At 45.2% G+C, this 19645-nt stretch overlaps 2 protein-coding genes across 6 annotated transcripts in view; one reads left to right on the top strand and one right to left on the bottom strand.

The window, feature by feature from the left end:
- The window catches only part of PHC3 (polyhomeotic homolog 3), a 99058-nt gene that overhangs the window by 43529 nt on the left and 35884 nt on the right, over positions 1-19645 (bottom strand). The gene's annotated exons all lie outside the window — the stretch shown is intronic.
- Positions 1695-7735, top strand: LOC101952859 (A-kinase anchor protein 4-like). The gene has a single exon (XM_005299261.3). The coding sequence runs from the start codon at positions 1982-1984 to the stop codon at positions 4352-4354; it is 2373 nt and encodes a 790-aa protein (XP_005299318.2). The 5' UTR covers positions 1695-1981; the 3' UTR covers positions 4355-7735.

The following is a 19645-nucleotide window of genomic DNA, read 5'->3' as shown; positions in this document are numbered from 1 at the left end:
AGCATTTCCATGCCTGCAGTCAATTTGGTTGCCCATCTCTGAACCCTTTCTGCTACTGTGATATTTGTTTTGAGATTCATTATGAGAACTAAACACAGTATCCCAAACAATTAGATCACTTTTACCTGGATACCTATGCCTAGCTTCAGGCAACCAAATTGTATCAGTTTGACATTAACCTGAAATGGATATATGCATGGTTACCAGGCAACGAGAGGCATTTTCCACATACCCAGTGAACTAAGGTATCAAAGAAAAGGGAAAAAAAAATACTACTTCAAAATATAAATGATACTTTAAATTACTTAATTTCAGAGAGTATTCATTTATGTTAGTGGTTCCAGAATTTTGTCAGCTTTTAATTCTTATGGAAGCTTTTATTTTTTTATCTCCTGGGTCTAAACTACTCTACTACCTGTACCCCACGGTGAACACTTTTTCTGCATCATCTACACCTGTTATCTGACAAATGAACTATAATCTACACATTTAGTTGGTATCTGGTACTATACACTGAAAGTAGTTGTGAAATATTGGGCAATATTTCTGCACAAATGTTTTATACAAGGCAAACTGAGCTGGAAAAAAAAATCACATAATGGAAGGAAAATTGCTGCAGTGATGAATATTATACAAAATACTCAACTGCAGACAGTCACAGATATGGATGTATGTAATTATTATTTGTAGTATAATCATACCTAGAGGACCCAACCTAAATTGGAGTCCCATTGTGCTAGGCATGGTACATATACATAGTAAGACACAGCCCCAAGTTGGAGCTTACTATCCAACTAGACAAGCCAGGCAAAAGGTGAAAGAAAGGAAGAATTATCATCCCCAATTTACAGATGGGGAACTTGGAATTAAGAATCAGACTGGTTAAGTGACTTGCCCATTATTTAACAGGAGATCTGTGGTAAAGCTGAGAATTGAACCTGGATCTCCTGAGTACCAGTGCAGTGATTTAACTACAAGACCATCCACCCTTACCAGAGCTACAAGGTATGAAATAATCTACAAACAGAAATGTCATCTGGGAGATTTAACATTAATCTCACATACCTATGGTAAATATTTTATAGGGAACAATCCTGCACTGGCAGAGAGATAGATCAGATGACAAAAAGTCTTTTCTATATATAATTTCTACGATTTTATGATTTTTCAACTATCTTATAATACGGGGGTTAGGAGCTAGTTTGGTTTTATAATCTTAGTCACACTGCCTGTGCTTAGATTTACAGATTTTATTTTATTTCAGAGTAGAGTGAAAAAGAAAGATACACAGGCTAGTCATAAAGAGAAAAAGGAAGGAAGAAGACAAAAGGAAAAGTGGGGAAGAGAAAAAGCAGGGAATGAAAAGAGAAATGACACTTTTCAAGTCTAGAGGTTTTTTGTTCAACTATTATTGGTGAGCGCTGATCTTTGTGATGTCACCACTTCAGGGAGAACATCATGAGACTACCGCCATCTTCATTCCCAACTCTCTCTTCTAATAAAAAGGTAACCCTCTGTCTTATACTATCAATATATTCACTGTATATTCAAAAAACACAGTTTAATGCTAGTTTCTTTGTTAAGTGATGCTGACTCCTTGTTTATGTTTATGAAAAAATGTTTTTGTTTATATGGAAAACAAAGACAGAGTCTCCATTCCCTCAGCCCACCTAACAAAAAACACCCTCCAACCCAAAGGACACAGATTTAACACAGGCTAAAGGGAAAAAAATGTATAGCAGCCCACTGCTAAAGCATTGCCAACACATCACTGGTTGTTGGTGAAACTGGTTCTTTGTGATGTCACTGCTGCTATAGAAACCATGAGTCAACACAGGTGAAGAGCCCATCTGGCAGTAGAAGAGCATGGAAAGCTGAGAGAGGAGGCAACATCTCGAGTCTGGCAGGGTCATCACAGCAGCCCAACTGATAAAAGAACACTCTACGGTCCTGGGTACGGTCCTATTCTCAACCTGCAAAAATGTCTCAGGAAGTTGACTGGTTACACAGTCAGGCAGGTGTGTGTAAAGTAGACCTCTACAACCCTGATGAACAGAAGGACCAGGACCGGAAAGTGATCTGTTTTGTAGACGTCTCCAGCCTGAATGTAAAAGACAAAGATTCAAAAGCAAAGAAAGCTGCTAGCCAGTCCAGCAGCATCTCTGAACCTTCAAATGAACTTGATCTGGGAAATCTGGAGGAAAAAGAAGTCATTGTAATAAAGGACAATGAAAAGCATGATCATTCTAAAACTGAAGGAGCAGTATGTCTTTTCAAACAAGGTTCAACTGATGAACTCAGCGTTGTGAGCTGGCTCAACGATGACCTTCAGAAATATGCAGTTGGATTCCAGCATGCACTGACCCCTTCAGATGCCCCTCAGAAACACAAAGTTAGCGAAACCTTCCATGATCCATCGTTGTCCCAGAACAGTGACACATCTTTAAAGTCTGCCGGTGCCCAAAAGGGAAAGAGAGATCCAGATGATGTTTCATACTATGTAAATAAGCTCTGTTCTTTGGTTGTTCAAATGGCACGTAAAGAGATCACAGATAAATTGGAAGGCACTGCCAGTAAGTTTATACGTCAGGGGATTCATGGTTCAGCTGGTGAAGGGAAAAATAATTCCCGTGGTTCTGTGAGCAAAATTGCCTCACAAATGGTGAATGAAGCCGTTGAAGCAAGCACACAGGACCCCCAGGGTAAACTACCATCCCCAAGACCATCTCAAGAAAAGACTACCAAGAAGGAAGATACTTCAGGTTCTAAGAGAACATCACTCTTCTATGGTGAGATGTCTAATCAAAATGGTTGTAAACAGGGAGGAAAGCCTGGAGATAAACAAATGTGTCAGCAAGCAAAACAGTCTGGGCAGGATGATTCTGGTACTTCTGTAAGCAAAGGGTTAATGGTTTATGCAAATCAGGTTGCTTCAGACATGATGTTCTCATTCATGAAGACCATGAAAGTCCAAAGAAAGGATGGTAAGACAACCCCAGCTTGTGTAGTTTTGAAGAAAGTAATCCTCAAACATACCAAAGACGTCATATCAGACTTGATAGACTCAACCATGAAAAATCTGCATAATGTCACAGGGGTGCTCATGACAGACTCTGATTTTGTTTCCACGGTGAAAAAGAATCTATTCAACATAGGAAGCCAAAAGTCTACTGAAATTTTGGAAGCAATGGTGAAACGCCTGTTTAAAGCCCTAGCAGGGGATGATAAGCAGTCTAGGTCTCAAAGCCTAGCATACACATCACTTAAAACAGGCTCCCAAGACAGCAAATCTCAAGGCATGCAATTTACAGCAATGAAAAGTGAAATGCATAATCAAGGGAAGGACAAAGACCGAGGAGCAGGCAAGTGTCAATCATCATCAAGCAAAGCTTCGGAAAAGCATTGCTCAATGGATAAGTATGCAAAAGACCTCATTGTGACTGCATTAATGTTGATACAACAACATCTATTACAACAGACAAATGGCAAAGACTCAGCACGTGAATCGGGCGCCACTTCGTTTGGATATGTTTCTCGTGATTCTCATTTTGAAAAGGCTGGGAGCACCCATAGTTCCAAGTCCCTTTCAATGGCTGCTGGATCAAGGCACTCAGGGGCAAAGAATGACCACCAACAACTTGACTCCCAAAAGGGGGACATATCAAGTATCCTGTTATCAATCATCCAGAAGGTCTTACGTGAGGCTGGTTTCAATATAGATGACAATTCCAGTGAAACAAACAGGAATTATAGAGATGCTGCCACCACTGATAGCAAGTCCAGCAAAAAGTCCTTATCTAAACAGCCCAATTCATCCATGGATCAGTTTGACAATATGGATCAGGTGAACAAGCAATTTATTGATCAACTGGTGGAATCTGTGATGAAGTTATGTCTATTCATGGCCAAAAACAACAGCCCAGATTTAGCTATAGGTGACCTGTTGGATGAACAAAATGCATTCGGTGCTTCATCCTCAAAAACGCCAGCAGTACCCAGGAGAACTTCACAATCCAAGGATAATGGAAAACAGTTATCAGGTTCATCATCTGGTTCTGAAGTGATAGTGAACAACCAGAATGCCAACAGCAGCTCACTGAACAAAGAACTCCAGGCTATCCTCCAGTGGATGGCTGCTTCCCACTTCAACGTGCCCAACCTGTCATTCATGAACGAAAATGAAGGGGATTTGAAGAAGCTTCCTCTGTTGGCTGAAAAAGCAGCCAAGAAGGGCTACAGCGTTGGGGATATTCTCCAAGAGGTAATGAGGTACTTTGAAAAACAACAGATGGCTGCTGCTGTGGGAAATATGCCTCGTTGTGGGCTGATGGACTGGTTGCTTGCTACCCTGTAAGCAAGTGCCGACTCTTCCTCCCTCTCATGTTACTTTGACCCAGCCCAAGCGCCCAAATCAAATCTTGCTGGCGCAACAAATAAGAACATCACAACCCATTTGCAAGAGGCAACACTGCATTGAATTCAACAGGTTGTCATACACTAGCTGGGCAAGATCATCAATAAAAAAATTTAAAAAAGGAAGACTATTTTATTAAGTACTTCAGCAGAGTGTGAGATAGACAAGGCACTAGTCAGAGCAATAAACCTTCTTCCCCACAGGTAGATATGAAAACTAGAGTAGGGTGAGGAGGAAATGAAAAGATAGGAGGCAAAGAGAAGCAGTAAGCGGGAGGGGCGTGGGGGGAGGAAGGGAGGGAAGGTCCATCAGGGAGGTGTGTTGTTAGAAGCCTTTCTAGAGCAGCTTGAAAAGGATAGGTGTTGTGATTTCTACCAAGGTGTTGTCTTTGGACACTGATTGGACATTTATCTTTCATATCAACCTTTGACTAGTAAGGGGTCTGATAGATTGGAAGCTCCACCCTCATCTTAGACAGAAAAGGAGCTTTCTGTGTAGGGTTACCATATTTCAACAATCAAAAAAGAGGACGGGAGGAGCCCCACCCTAGCCCCGCCCCCGTCCTGCCCTAGCCCTGTCCCTGCCCCTTCCACTCCCTCCCACTTCCCACCCCCTCAGAACCCCCAACCCTCCCCCCCACTCCTTGTCCTCTGACTGCCCCCTCCTGGGACCCCTGCCCCTAACTGCCCCCCAGGACTCCACCCCCTACCTAAGCCTCCCTGCTCCTTGTCCCGACTGCCCCCTTCTGAGACCTTCCCCACATCCTAACTGGCCCCCTAGGACCCTACCCCCTACCTGTCCCCTGACTGCCCCAACCCTTATCCACACCCCCACCCCCTGACAGCCCCTCCCCCCCCCAGAACTCCTGACCCATCTAAACCCCTCTGCTCCCTGTCCCCTGACTGCCCCCTCCTGGGACCCCTGCTCCTAACTGCCCTCCAGAACCCCACCCCCTACCTAAGCCTCCCTGTGCCTTGTCCCCTAACTGCCCCCTCCTGAGACGCCCCCTACCTGTACTCTGACTGCCCAAAACCTTACACCCCCAACCCCCAGACAGCCCCCCCGAACTCCTGACCCATCCAACCCTCCCCCTGCTCCCTGTCTCTTGACTACCCCCTCCAGAACCTCCCTGCCGCTTCTCTGACCCCCTGGCCCCCTTACCGTGCTGCTCAGAACAGAGTGCTGCAGAGCAGCGCGCTCGGCAGCAGGGGGAGGGGAGCAGGGTCGGAGCTCCAGACTGCCGGAGGCCCAAGGCGAACGGCCGGCCGGCGATCTGCGAATGCAGGGAGGGGGGGAGGGAGGGAGAGAGAGGAGGGGAGTGGTCTCAAGTTGCAGGGGAGAGGAGGGGGAAGTGGAGGAAGGGCTCTGGCTGCCGGAGCCCCGTGCGAGTGGCACGATCCGGCCGTCTGCCCTGTAAGCCGCGCACGCTCTGCATGGGGGGGAAAATCCGGACATTTACAAATTCCCCCCGGACGCTATTTTTAACTCAAAAAAGCCGGACATGTCCAGGGGAATCCGGACGAATTGTAACCCTATTTCTGTGTCTTCTCCCTTTCAAAGACTACTAGCTCCTGCAAGGAATAGGGGGAAAATGTCTCCACCTCTCTGTCACTCTCCCAGACTATTTTTAAAAATGTTCCTTCCCAATGAATAACCCCAGTGCTTGCCTGTGCTGTTACTCAGAGCTTCCTCAAGCAGTAGCAGCATTAAATTAACATCATTTTTTCCAATTTAACTGCTGTCCACTGTCTTCCAAATAGTAGTAGTGAAACTGACCATAGTCTTATTAATTTCACTCTGGTACTGTTTAGCAAAGTACATGTCTTCAAAACTTTAAGGGCTAGAAATTTCATTATTTGAAAAAAATGAAAGTTTAGATTCTGTGGAAGATGGTTTAGATCCCTTCACAATAAGCTGCTCACTTGCCCTGGTGAGTCTCTATTTCAAAGTTCTTACTTCTGTAGATGGCATGTATTGTAAAACACTGCAAAAATGAAGTTTAGAAACACATCTGAATATTGGGAGAGTGAAGAGATGAGAGAATGCAGAAACCGATTCCTAACAAATCTTTCAAGTATCAGAGGGGTAGCCGTGTTAGTCTGAATCTGTAAAAAGCAACAGAGGGTTCTGTGGCACCTTTAAGACTAACAGAAGTATTGGGAGCATAAGCTTTCGTGGGTAAGAACCTCACTTTTGCATCTGAAGAAGTGAGGTTCTTACCCACGAAAGCTTATGCTCCCAATACTTCTGTTAGTCTTAAAGGTGCCACAGAACCCTCTGTTGCTTTTAACAAATCTTTGAAGATTTCCCAAGTAGGAAATAATGCAAAATAAGGATTAGTTCCTGCCTTGACTTTTATAACTGACAGTACAAAACTATTTCATCAGCTACTTTCTAAATACTGTTCCCTACCCTGACTACTGCCTTCAAAAATCCCTTCCACTGTGTTAAAGCTTTTTGTGTGTCCAATTATAACATTTTCTGAGCACCAGAATTTCTTTTTTATTAATTAGTTAATTACACAATGGATATTCTCCAGTAGGCATCCAATTGGAATAAATCTGGAATACATGTTTTGCTTCCATCTTTTTGAACACTGTATTGTTGATATTTAGGAATGAAATTAGCCTATCCTATTTATATTGTCTATTATTATTTATACTGTGGTAATACCAAAAAATGCTGGCCACTTTGCAAATACAGAGAAGAGATAGTCCCTATCCTGAAGAGTCCCTACCCTTGAAAGATAAAGACAAATCATGGGGGCATAGGATATACCATGCAAGCAAAACTATCAATGGGAAAATAGGTACATGTCATATTAGTTAAATGTTTTGTTTTCTAACTTAAATTCCCCTCCTCCCTCTACCATTCAACCTCCTTCTGATGGGATATATAACTCACACTTGCACTAAAAGGGTTAACTGGAGCTAGAAAGTTCAATTAACTTACCTGGAGGGTGGGCCAGGCCAAATTGAAGATGAAGCTCAGCAGAGGGAGAAGTTGGGTGGTGAGCATAAAAGAAGAAAGATGAGAAGGAGGGTTACAGGGAGAGAGGAGAAGAATTTTGCAGTTCCTCTCTGGTTGCTAGAAAGTAGAAGAAAGATCTAGATCCAGCACGCTCATGGTGTGGCTATGGGAAAGGGCCTGAAGACAGGCCAAGTTAGTAAGACATCCAGGGAGTTAGAGAGGAGTCTGAGTGAGTAGAAATTAGTTACTTGCCACAGGTTCCTGGACTGCGACCTGGAGAAAAAGGAGGGTCTGAGTTTCCCTACTTGTTCACTGGAAAAGGTGGTACAGAAACACCCTGGTGAAAGGGGGAGGAGGACTACTGAGTTTGGAGCTGGGCCTCCTAGGATGCATTGCTCTGCATCCTGCAGAGCCTGGGAAAGGGTGAAGAGTCTGCATGGGGTGAGCCCAGACAGAGGAGAAGAGTTATATTGTATTTCTTGGAGTTTACTGGACTCTCTTTACCCTGGAAGGGGTCGATTAAACATGACATGGACAGAGGGCTGAGTCATGAGAAGAGGCAGACCACCACAGGGACAAAGCAGCTGTTGGCAGAGGCGGAAGTCTACAATGCCACTTCCAGCCACAAGGGGGTGCACCAGCAGTTAAGTCCATACCTCTACACTCCTCAAGTTCCCTCTCACAAGTCCCCAATGTCATGTCCAGTACCCTTATGTCCTTTCTCTCCAAAAAAATGAGCAATTCACTCCTAAGATAAATAGATGAAAAAAACAGAGTTGAGATGATGTAATATCTTGTAAGTACTGTGAAAAAAAATGGGACTTCTGGAAGGAATTAAATGAGGAAAGTGGTGGTGCTCAGAAGAGATGTTCCATATATAGCAGCAGACATGGAAGTTTTAACTTCTTTCCCCTCCTCCAACGGGCAGTGTACCTTTAACAATTACCTTTTAAAATTATAGGAATCAATGTAACTGCAAGCACCATACAAAAGTTTTAGGAAAATGACAAGACAACCACCTACTGGACCCTGGTTTCATAACAAATTCCTTTATTAAAGCAATAGATTATTGATGTTCTCTTCTGCCTGATACCAAACTGTATAATGGGACAAAACCATTAACTTTATCACCTGAGAACCAAAGTAAACACTCTCTCCAGCCTAACAACCATAGGTTATCTCTGTAAATATGATTCTTACAACATTTAAACTCTTAACAGAGACTGAAAGGAGAGATGCTATGGGAAAGTTGTCCTGGAACTTGAGGTATTTTTCAGTCCCATAAACCAGGATTTTAGGAAAAGTAAACGATATATTAACATTCATCTGAAAACTAATGTGAAATGAAATAGTTTTAAGAAGGTTGCCATTTAAAAGCTTTTCAAATCTTTATACCAAAGGCATACTTTCTTCCCAGACTTTCAGAACTACCCTCTCCCTGCCCCACACAATAATTTCAAGTAAATTACACAAGTTTGCTTTGGTTCTGACAAGTTACACCTGTATCACCATTAATTTGACACTGTACTTAAACTACTATTTGTCATTTTGAAAGAGATCCAGAATAGCACTGTTTAGAGATGTTGCATCTGAGGAATAGTTAGCAATCATATTAATAAAGATTGTTTAACTTTTTGATACATTTTTGTTCAAGACCTTTAATCCTACTTTAAACAGAAAATATCTCCATTTTATTAACTCCCTTTATTCTCATCTTTACGTTGCAGTATAAGATGCTTTTCTGAATTGCAGGGAAAGAGAAAGAGCAACAGTAACAACATTTAATACAGCAAAAGCTCTTAATTACACATTAAGCTGTATTTTCAAAATGCCTGCACACTTAAATACAAAACACAAGTGGGAAGTATACCCACTGAACATTTTCAAAGAGAAGTACAACCAGAGTGCAGTCAGCAGCATCTGGCCAAACATGCGCTCACTAGGAAGGAAAGGACAGGTAAAAACATTGCAGTGAGCTTCCTACAGTAACTCCTCATTTAACGTCGTCCCGCTTAACGTTGTTTCAATGTTACATCCCTGCTCAATTAGGGAACATGCTTGTTTAAAGTTGTGCAATGCTTCCTTATAACGTCGTTTAGCTGCCTGCTTGTAAGATTCTGTGGAAGAGCAGTGAATTTACAAGGGAGCATTGCACAAGTTCCGCTTCTCCGCCTCCTCCTCCTCCCTCCCAGCGCTTCCCCCACTGCCGAACAGCCGTTTAGCGGTGCTTAGGATTTTCTGGAAGGGATGGGGAGGAGTGGAGACGTGAGGCTTCTCTGCTCCTCCCCTTCCCTCTCAGCACTTTGCGCTTAGGACTTTTTGGGAGGAAGGGGCAGGAGCGGGGAAGCACTGCATCTCCGCTCCTCCCTCTCCCTCCCAGAAAGTCCTAAGCGCCGCCAAACAGCTTGGGCGGGGAGGGATGTGGCATGCTCTGGATAGGAGGTGAAGTGGAGGTGGGAAAAGGTGGGCCTGGAGTGGAGCGGGGACAGAAAGAGGCGGGCCTGGAGCATTCACGGCAAAGTCCAAGCCTGTTCTTCTCCGGGGAAGCTGCCGCTGCTGCAGCAAAGGTGTTTCCTAGTGTCCTCGCCTGCAGCGGGCTGTGCCTGTGTGGGGTAAGCCAGAGGCACTTCCCAACCACAGTACAGTACTGTACAGTATATAATGCCTTTTGTCTGCCCCCAAAAAATTTCCTTGGAACCTAACCCCCCGCATTTACATTAAATCTTATGGGAAAATTGGATTCGTTTAAGGTTGTTTCACTTAAAGTTGCATTTTTCAGGAACATAACTACAACGTTAAGTGAGGAGTTACTGTACTGTACAGTTAACTAAGGTAGCAGAAAGAAAAGAAAGAGAATACCATTTCAAAATATAAAATAATGCTTTCCACTATATTATTTCAGTGATATGGGCTAGTAAAGAGCACTGCACTGGGGGCTAGGAATACTGAATTCTAATCCTGGCTCAAAGACACACTCCCTTAGTGGCCTGGGTTGTCCAGTCTAAAAACAGAGATAATACCTACCCCTCTCCAAAGAGCTTGAGCAAGGGGAGAAGCCTCTTGGAGGTCAGGGAGACAAATCTAAAGGTTCAGATAAACACTGAACTCTTGGTGCCTATCTAAACTGAATCACAGCCTTTTGAGTTCATAGATTGCTATGTTAAAGCTTAAGTGGGGACAGAAGAACATTCATACCATTACTACTACTAAACATTACAAAGAGCTTCACATGTTTTACTGACATATTACTAATGAGTATTACTAGTTTAAACAAAGGCACAGTTGAGCCATTACTAAACACAAAATATTTACCAATGACTCCCAATGCAGTGTATTTAGTCCAGTGAAATATCACCTCCTCAAGGAAAAAGGAATGTTTTCATCCTTGTGAGCATGTGGCTTTGAGCAGAAAACTGGTAAGCACGTAGACTGATTCAGGTGGAAATCAGATACTACTTTTGACAGAAACTTAGGGTGTAGCCTAACCAGACTATGTCTCTGTAGAGCATTTAGTTTTCCCCCCTCTCCTGCTCAGGTGATGGCCACTAAAAAGGCTAACTTCGTGGACAGGTTCAGTGGAACGCAGTTGAGCCGGGCCCTGTGGATGAACCTCCAGTTGGCAAACCAGTTGAAGCTGCCCCTGGGGAGGAAGTGGTTGCTGGCGTCCCACTTGCACATCACCTCGAACGCCTTGCCCTGGTCCAGCTTCTGCTTAACCTTTCCCACATACTGGCAGCGGATGGCACCCTTCAGGGTCCTCTCCAGCATGGTTCTAGCTTTCAGAGTGAGGATTGTGTGGTCTGTGTTCTTCACCTGTGGCACCAGGACTCCCAGCTCCTGGCGTTCCTTGCATCACGTCCAGCGGCAGCCAATACGCTTCTCCAGTCATTACATAGCGTTGTGGACACGAGTCCAGAGTGAAGCAAAGTCTCCCCCATCTCTTCTAATTTCGCCTTCCAGCGAGCCGCTCAGGTAGGTGGCAACATCTTGATTGGAGGGGGTCCTGGTGATTCGCTTCTTGATGACATCCTGCAGGCACTTTCTGCGATGTTCCTCACCACGGCATCCGGGCACGTCAGAATGCGGAAGGCATGAGTGATCACTGCAACGTCGTACAGATCACCCATACGAGGGATGTTGGTGCTGCCCTGCATGTGCGAGATGTACACCAGTTCATTGCTGGCTCTCTGAGGAAGAAACATCCACTTCTTCACTAGCTGCCTAATGGTGTTGCTGCCTTGTTCAGAGGTACCTTCACCATGGCAGATCCTCTCAGGATGAATGAGATACGGGGAATCAGGAGGGTGTTCAAGGCATTGATCGTCTGCCATGGTGTCAGTAGGGAGGAGTCGATCCTGGCCACATCTCACAGGATCTCAGCGATGGTATCCTCAGGTGTCTGCTGGACACGGAACCCGTGGGCATGCCGAGATGTTGGTATGCTTGTCCATCCTCGAGGAAGATCATAGGTTCACCCTAGGTCTGAAAAGGTGTCACCTGGACCATGTCTCTTCTACTGCCATCAATATGCAGGGATGCGCACTTCCTACCATTGAATCGGAGTCCCATCCAGTTGGCAGCCTGGCTGGTGATGTCAAGCATTTGTTGGCGATACTCAAGGTTGTCTGCGATCAGGACCAGGTCATCTGTGTAGCCCAGGATATTCACACTGTTGCCATACAGGTCAAACCGCCTAGACTGCTGGAAATGGCTCAAATGAGTGGCTCCATGGCTAAGTTGAAAACAATGGGACTGAGGGGACAACCCTGCTTCATGCCGCTACAGATAGGAATTTCAGGCCTCTCTCCTTCCATGGAGCGGATGGTGGTGGTGCAGCCTTCATAAAGTTCCCGGATCAGTTGGAGAAAGTTTTCAGGCATCCCAAACTCTCGCAGCGTGGCAAAAATGTGCTAGTGGGGCATCAAAAGCATTAGCCAGGTCGAGCCATGCTATGGCACACTGCCTCCGTGCCCTCCTGACCATGTGGATAGCAGCCTGAAGGACAAAGTTGTGTTCGTAACAGCCTTCAGATGACATGAAACCTTTCTGGATGGAGCTGAGCCATCTGAACTCCTAGCAAGTGAGAGGCCCTGAGACTGACTGAGCTCCAATATACAGAAATTCCACAACTGACTGCTTCCTGGCACAGGCTGTCTGACCTAGCGCACATAAAACACCACTATAATGTTGTTAGAGAACCTGGACAGTCCTGAATGTGAGGCAGGAACTGCTCACAGACACAGAATATTGCACACAACTCAAGAACATATGTGTAACGTGAAACACTGTTATCAAAGTGATTGAAGGGAAAGGTTGAGAAAAAGGGACATCCCTCTCCCCCATATAGTCTTGGCTGAATCTGAGAGTGACAGACTCACGTTAGCCACCTCTACTTTTCCCTGAGGTAGAGCTGGGCATGAGAGGTCACATAAGTACATGCTGCCATGTGACCTATGAGCCTGAGGTAATTCCTTACTGTGGTTCGTGGCTGATCCTTGAGCAATGCATAGAGGTCTAATATAATCTGGATTCTGGGGAAAGGCAAGAAAGCCCTGTCAAAAATTGAATCCAGGACCATTCTAATGAACTCTATTCTTTATAAAGGTCATAACGTTGACTTTTCTGTCTTCAGGCCCAGGATGCTGTATGTTCAGAGAGTGCAATGGATAGCAGCCTCTACTTGGTGTCTGGAGTGATCCCAAAGCAACCAATTAGCCAAGTTAGGCTACACAGACATCTTGCTGGCAGAGATAGGCAGCTATCACCATATATACCACCATGCTGAAAATCCACAGTGTTGATGATAGACAGAAGGACAGAACAGAATGGTGAACTGTAATGATCTCATACCACGAATCTTAGGAACTTCCTGTGACTCGGGTGGATCGCCACATGGAAGTAGGTATCTTGTAAAGTTGAGAGTACCACACCAGTCTCCTCAATCTATGGAAGGGATAACAATAGCAAGAGACACCATATGGAACTTTTACTTCTTCTTGTATTTATTTAGGTTCAGAAGAGCTAGAATGAGTCTGAGACTCCTTTCTGGCTTTGGGTATTAGAAAGTATCAGGAATAAAAAACCCTGCACCAAAGAACATAGTATCTTACACTTCCTTGTCTTAGTGGAGACTCGTGAGAGGGGGCCACGAAGAGGGAATAGAAAGGAATTTCAGGATGTGTCTTAATACCACTATGCATAGCAGCCAATTGTCCAAGGTGATAGCCTGCCATGCATGGCAGTAAGTGGGACAATCTGTTCTGGAAGGGCAGGGAAGGAATGGCAAGCTCCTGTCAGCAACACAGGAGTCAAACAGGCTGCTTCAAGGCCTGTGGTTGCCCAGATGACAAGAAGAAGGGGATAGAGAGCAGAGGCCTCCTTCTCTGAGACCTTTGCCTCCTCTTGAAGTGATCAGGCTGCCTGAAGGTGAAATACTGCTGCCTCAGCTGGAACTGAGGACGATATTTAGTCTTTTTTGTAGCAAGAGTGTATAGACCTAACAAATTTAGGACTGCTCTAGACTACTTAGTGTGCATAAAGCTTCATATATTTTGGATCAGAATAAGGCACATCCCTTGAAAGGGAGGTCCCTCAATAGTCTATTTCACCTCTGAAGGAATCCCCAATGACTACAACCAGGAGGAATGGCACGTAGTCACTGCCATCCCCCTAGCCTCAGAATCTCATGAGTTCAAGGAAGCCTGCAGAGCTGAACGAGAGACCAACTAACCTTCTGCAACAAGGGGATGGAACTGTTCCCTAGAGCAGTGGTTTTCAACCTATGGTCAGTGGACCCCTGAGGGTCCGCAGACTATGTCTAAGATTTCCAAAGGGGTCCACATCTCAATTTGAAATTGTTTAGAGGTCCGCAAATGAAAAAAAGGTTGAAAATCACTGCCCTCGAACTTTCTGGCAGTTTATTTGCAAACTGAGAGATTGCCTCCCAGGTAGGATACATCTATATTGTACACAGCAGCGTGTAAAGTACATATACCCATGTTAGAGGGGCATGCCGTGTAAACATCAGTGTAGACAGTAAGGCACTTCTTAGGCAGATAAAGACATAGCTGTATAGGGTACATAGCTTAAGGGTTCAGCTCTCTACATGCTGAAGCAGTGCCTCCCCAGTCTACACTGTTATTTTCAGCAGTGTAGTCTCCCATTGCCTCCCTACTACCAGAGTCTTGCCATGCCACAGAGAAAAGCTCCAGCAGCAGGGAAAAGCTCTGGCAGCTCCCGACTGCTGGAGCCACTCCCTGCCACAGAGGGCTGCAGGAGCCTTTTCCCGCTGCAGGGAAAGACTTTAGCAGTGGAGAAAGTCTCTAGCAGGGGGAGGCAATGGGGAAAGAACCCACCCCGGGAGTCTTTCCCCTCTGCCTCCCCCTGCCAGAGCCTTTCACTATCATGTGTGAAAAGCAGCCTGCTTTTCACTGCCACGTGTAACTACACGTACCCTATTCGCCGCTATCAGTTGTGTGCAGCATATACCTACCCTTAGAATAATCATATCGGGACATTAAAGCCCAGTGATTGGCCATGTGGAGTAAATTTGCTGTGGAATAAGCCTTTCCCCCAAAGAGATCTAACTTCTTTGTATCTTTCACTTTGGGAGTAGCCTTAGTGCAGTCTTGCCGCTGCTTCTCATTTACTGAAACTACTACTAGAGAGCCCAGCAAAGGGTGTGAATAAAACTGCTCAAATCCCTGGGATGGAACCTGGTATTTACATTCTGTTTGTGGAGTGGACAAAGAGTTATTGCATGGGGTCTTGATAGATCTACCCATAAATTAGGCCATCATGCAGCCTACCTTTCATGCCACGGCCACATGTAAAATATCAATCAGTTTGTGCAGGGGTTCTCAAACTGTGGGTTGGGACCCCCCAGGGGGTCACGAGGTTATTACATGGGGGGTCACGAGCGGTCAGCCTCCACCCCAAACTCCGCTTGGCCTCCAGCATTTATAATGGTGTTACATATATAAAAACGTTTTTTTAATTTATAAGAGGGGGTGCACTCAGAGGCTTGCTATGTGAAAGTGGTCACCAGAACAAAAGTTTGAGAACCACGGAGTTTGTGGGTATTCTCTTCCACTAGCTTATGAAGAGAAACAGTCATTCGTCAGAGGAGTTGGCATACTTTAAAAGTCATCTAGTATGGGAGAGCATGTTTCTGGAACCAGGACCTCATCTGGTGATGAGATTTATGCAATAGAGGGAGGCAAGGGAGGAACCTCTTGAGGTTGGTCCTACAAAAATGTTGGGGTAGGCTGCTGTTCCGAAGCCGGCTGAGTTAAGTCCAGCAATGTTGAGTCAAAAGGTAGATTGGTACCGAGCATCACTAGCATTTCTCATACATAATCTGCTCCTGTGAGAGAGTGGAGATATTGATTTGGATGATGAGGGCATCCCCCAAGGCATTCAATACAGCCAGTGAGGAGGCTGGTATGGCCCCAGACCCTTGTTGTGCCTGCATCAAGTGTCCTAATCTCTGGCTCGAATCTCCTCATATCTCCTTTTGCGGGTATGAGAACAGGCCCTGGAGGAAGCCCTAGACTGTCAATAGCATGAGACCCAAGAGCCCACCTCGGATTCTGACAAAGAAGTGGAATATTCTGAGAGCCAAGGTGGCTCTGTACTGGGAGCAGCTATCGGAGACTGACCAGGATCTATTCCGGGAACGTGGTACCAGAGAAAGCATGGACAGCTTCCTAGCTGCTGGTATTGTGTGACAAAACAGAGATAATACAGAAGTGGAGGAGCCTGAAGAAAGTGTAGCAGGCCTATGGCTGCTGTGTCCACAGCATACTGCCAGAGCTGATGAGAACTGTACCTGGAATGGTGCTGGATGAGGGTCTTCACCCTGAATTAACAGCAATGGTGGCCTGCAAGGCATAATAGGTCTCTCACTGCCGCACAGGCCTCTAGCACGGTCAGTACCGATAAAGGCAGATGTTCTACCTTGATCAAAGATGCCTGATATAGCGTCAAAACAGAGGAAGTAGCCAGTCTCCACCATCCCTTGGAGGACACCAGAGTTAACGTCTAAGGTCAATGAGAGTCAGTATGAACTAATACCCCAGAGAGTGGGGAGCCAAAGGGCATGCTCTACCTTTTGCACCAGAATGAACCTCGGTGGAGAAATCTTGCACCGTAAATACCTCCAGTGTAATGGACATATGCAAGAACTCAAAGAAAGTATATTGTATTGCACAACATATGTGTGCACCAAAGACAAATTGGGTTGGAAAAATAGCAAAAGAAAAGAAAAAATACTGCAGTATCTGCTGTATGATATAAAATACTTAACAGAAGTACAAAAGGGGTTATTGATATACAAGAATTTTTTTAGTTCTGGGCATCTCAGAATCTGGAAGAATACTGACAAATTGGAAGGAGTTCAGAAAAGAGCAAATTATTGGAAGGCTGAAAGAAATGATTTATGAGGAAAGATTAAAAGCACTAAATATGTATCTCTTGGCTATGTCAGACATAAGAGGAACATGTTGTATGCAGTGTAGTTGTGTCTCTAATATCCTGGGACCGACATGGCTACAAGGTGGGTGAGATAATATATCTTTTATTGGACCAACTTCTGTTGGTGAAAAAAGAAAAGCTTTTAGACCTGAAGAAGAGCTGTGTGTGGCTCGAAAGCTTGTCTCTCTAACCAACAGAAGTTGGTCCAATAAAAGATATTACCTCACCCATCTTGTCTCTGTAATCAGAGAAACATAACAGTTTAAGTGTAAGAGTGTCAACATCAACAAATGGAGAGGAATTATTTAGTGTGATACAGTGCAGATGTAAGGGATGTATTTTAAGAACTGTCCTAGATTAGAGTTTTTTGTTGTATTGCAACTCGAATTAATTGGTTCCAACTAACTCAAATTAGCATTGTAAATGCTAGTCTAGACATTCACAAATATTTGGTTTCGGTTAACCTGAGTTACATCACAAACAAAATTGCAGTCTAGACAAACCGTGGAAATAAGTGGATAAAATTAATAAAGGAAAACTCTAGTCAGATAACTAACTCCCTGACAGTGGCAGGTATTAGAATATGAAGTATGTAGCCTAAGCTAAGTGGTAGAAGCCACAGCATTTGAGACATTTAAAATGATCACTGAAGAGAGTACTATAATCAATCAGAAACAATCATGCATTGACAAAGGAGAGAACTAGATAACCGAATAGGTTTTGACTATCTGAGATTGCTGTGATTTACTGCACCAAAAATACAACTTCACCAAGAGTCACAATCTTCCTTAGGCTATATAGCAGCTGGGAGATGCGATTCCCAGCTTGGGTTAACATACATGTACTAGCTCTTCTTGAACTAGTATGCTAAAAATAGCAGTGTGACCACAATGGCCATGGCAGTAGCTCCAACTAGCCACCTGAGTACCAGGTTAACCTGTCTGACGTTCTAGATATGTACTTGAGTGGCTAAACCAGGCGTGGGCAAACTTTTTGGCCTGAGGGCCACATTGGGGAATAGAAATTGTATGGTGGGCCATGAATGCTCACAAAATTGGGGTTGGGGTGCGGGAGGGGGTGCGGGCTCTGGGGTGGGGCTGGAGATGAGGAGTTTGGGGTGTAGGAGGGTGCTCTGGGCTGGGACCAAGGGGTTCGGCGGGTGGGAGGGGAATCAGGGCTGGGGCAGGGGTGCAGGAAGGGGTGTAGGCTCTGGGGTAGGCTGAGAGGTTTGGCGTATAGAGGGTGCTCCGGGCTGGGATCGAGGGGTTTGAAGAGCGGGAGGGGGATCAGGGCTTGGGGTGTGGCGCTTACCTCAAGCGGCTCCCGAAAGCAGTGGCATGTCCCTTCTCCGGCTCCTATGCGGAGGCGTGGCCAGGTGGCGCTACACGCTGCCCCATCCACAGGCACCGCCCCTGCAGCTCCCATTGGAGCGCTTGGAGCCGGAGCGGGGCCATGCCGCGGCTTCCGGGAGCCGTGTGGTGCGGCCCCCAAACCAGTGCCCGGCCGGAGCGGGGCCGAGCCGTGTGGTCCGGATCCTGACCCAGCGCCACAGCTGGAGAGCTGGAGTGCGGCCGAGCCGTGTACTGCGGCTCATGGGCCAGCTTAAAACGGCTCACAGGCCGGATCCAGCCCGTGGGCCGTAGTTTGCCCACCCCTGGGCTAACCCAAGCTGTCACCTGTGCTGCCATGGCCAAACTTCTATTTTTAACATACTAGTTTGCGCAGAGCTAACACATGTATGTCTACCTGATCAGAGAATCACACCTCCCAGCCGCCATGTAGACATACCCTTAGGCTTTTTAGGACACCAGAACTTGATGAGCCAGACATTTCTGAAAAAACTAGGGAAGACATAGCAGTTCATTGTAACTGGGTTCACTGTTGCTATGGTCACTAAGAAACCAAATGAGCTAACTCCCAATGTTCTTATGTCATAAAGCCAAATCTAACAGTAACTGGGCTCCCTGCTGGTAGTCTAATGAAGTCAGTCTTGATAATCATCATCTTCTCTACGATGGAGGGAGCAGATTACTTTCTTGTCTCTTACTGTTGCTTTGTATTGTATTGTAGGGTGGCCTGGGTGAAGACTGAGTAGCAAAGTTCTCTAACATGGTGAAGAGGAAGAGCCACAATAGCTTCAGCAATTCCACAACAAATTTAGCTTCATTTTGGGCATGTCAATTCAGAAGAAGGTAAGTGTAAGTTGCTGTGTCACAGCCAGCATCGTGTGCTATTTTGTCTCCGCAGCTGTAGTCCTGCAGTGGTAATGGGAGCTGGGATACTTTCTCACAGCCTATTACATTATTCACTTTGCTCACTCTGGCATCACTCAGAACGCTACAGTATTTATCTTATGTCACTGAGAAATTGTTAGGACTTGAGGATTGAGATCTAAGGATGTGACAAAGGGTTTTAAAGTTGCAGTCTAGCTAATACGTGGGTTGAAATATCCATATACCTTTGGGCACCATAACAAAGTTTTCAAAAATTGAGAATATTTTATCTTGTAAAAACAAACAAATGAAAGCCTGAAGGATACCGCCAACATGCTGTGGCCTGTATGGAGGGAGACAGTATTGAGTCATAGGCCTCCAACAGAAAAGGCCAAGACTTCTGTTTGTGCAAAATTTTAATGTGGGAACAGGGACAGCTAATAAAATCTGTCTTGTTTTTCTACAGAAAAAAGCAGAGTGGTGCACAAGGGACGAAGCTGGAGGAAGGAGAGACGAAGTAGCCACTGCGCCAACTGGAGAGTCCTACAACGGGCAGCAACAGGAAGGGCAGAAC

Source organism: Chrysemys picta, chromosome 9 (assembly GCF_011386835.1).
Source record: "Chrysemys picta bellii isolate R12L10 chromosome 9, ASM1138683v2, whole genome shotgun sequence".
In the NCBI taxonomy this organism is placed as follows: domain Eukaryota; kingdom Metazoa; phylum Chordata; order Testudines; family Emydidae; genus Chrysemys; species Chrysemys picta.
This window is presented reverse-complemented; position numbering and strand designations above follow the sequence as displayed.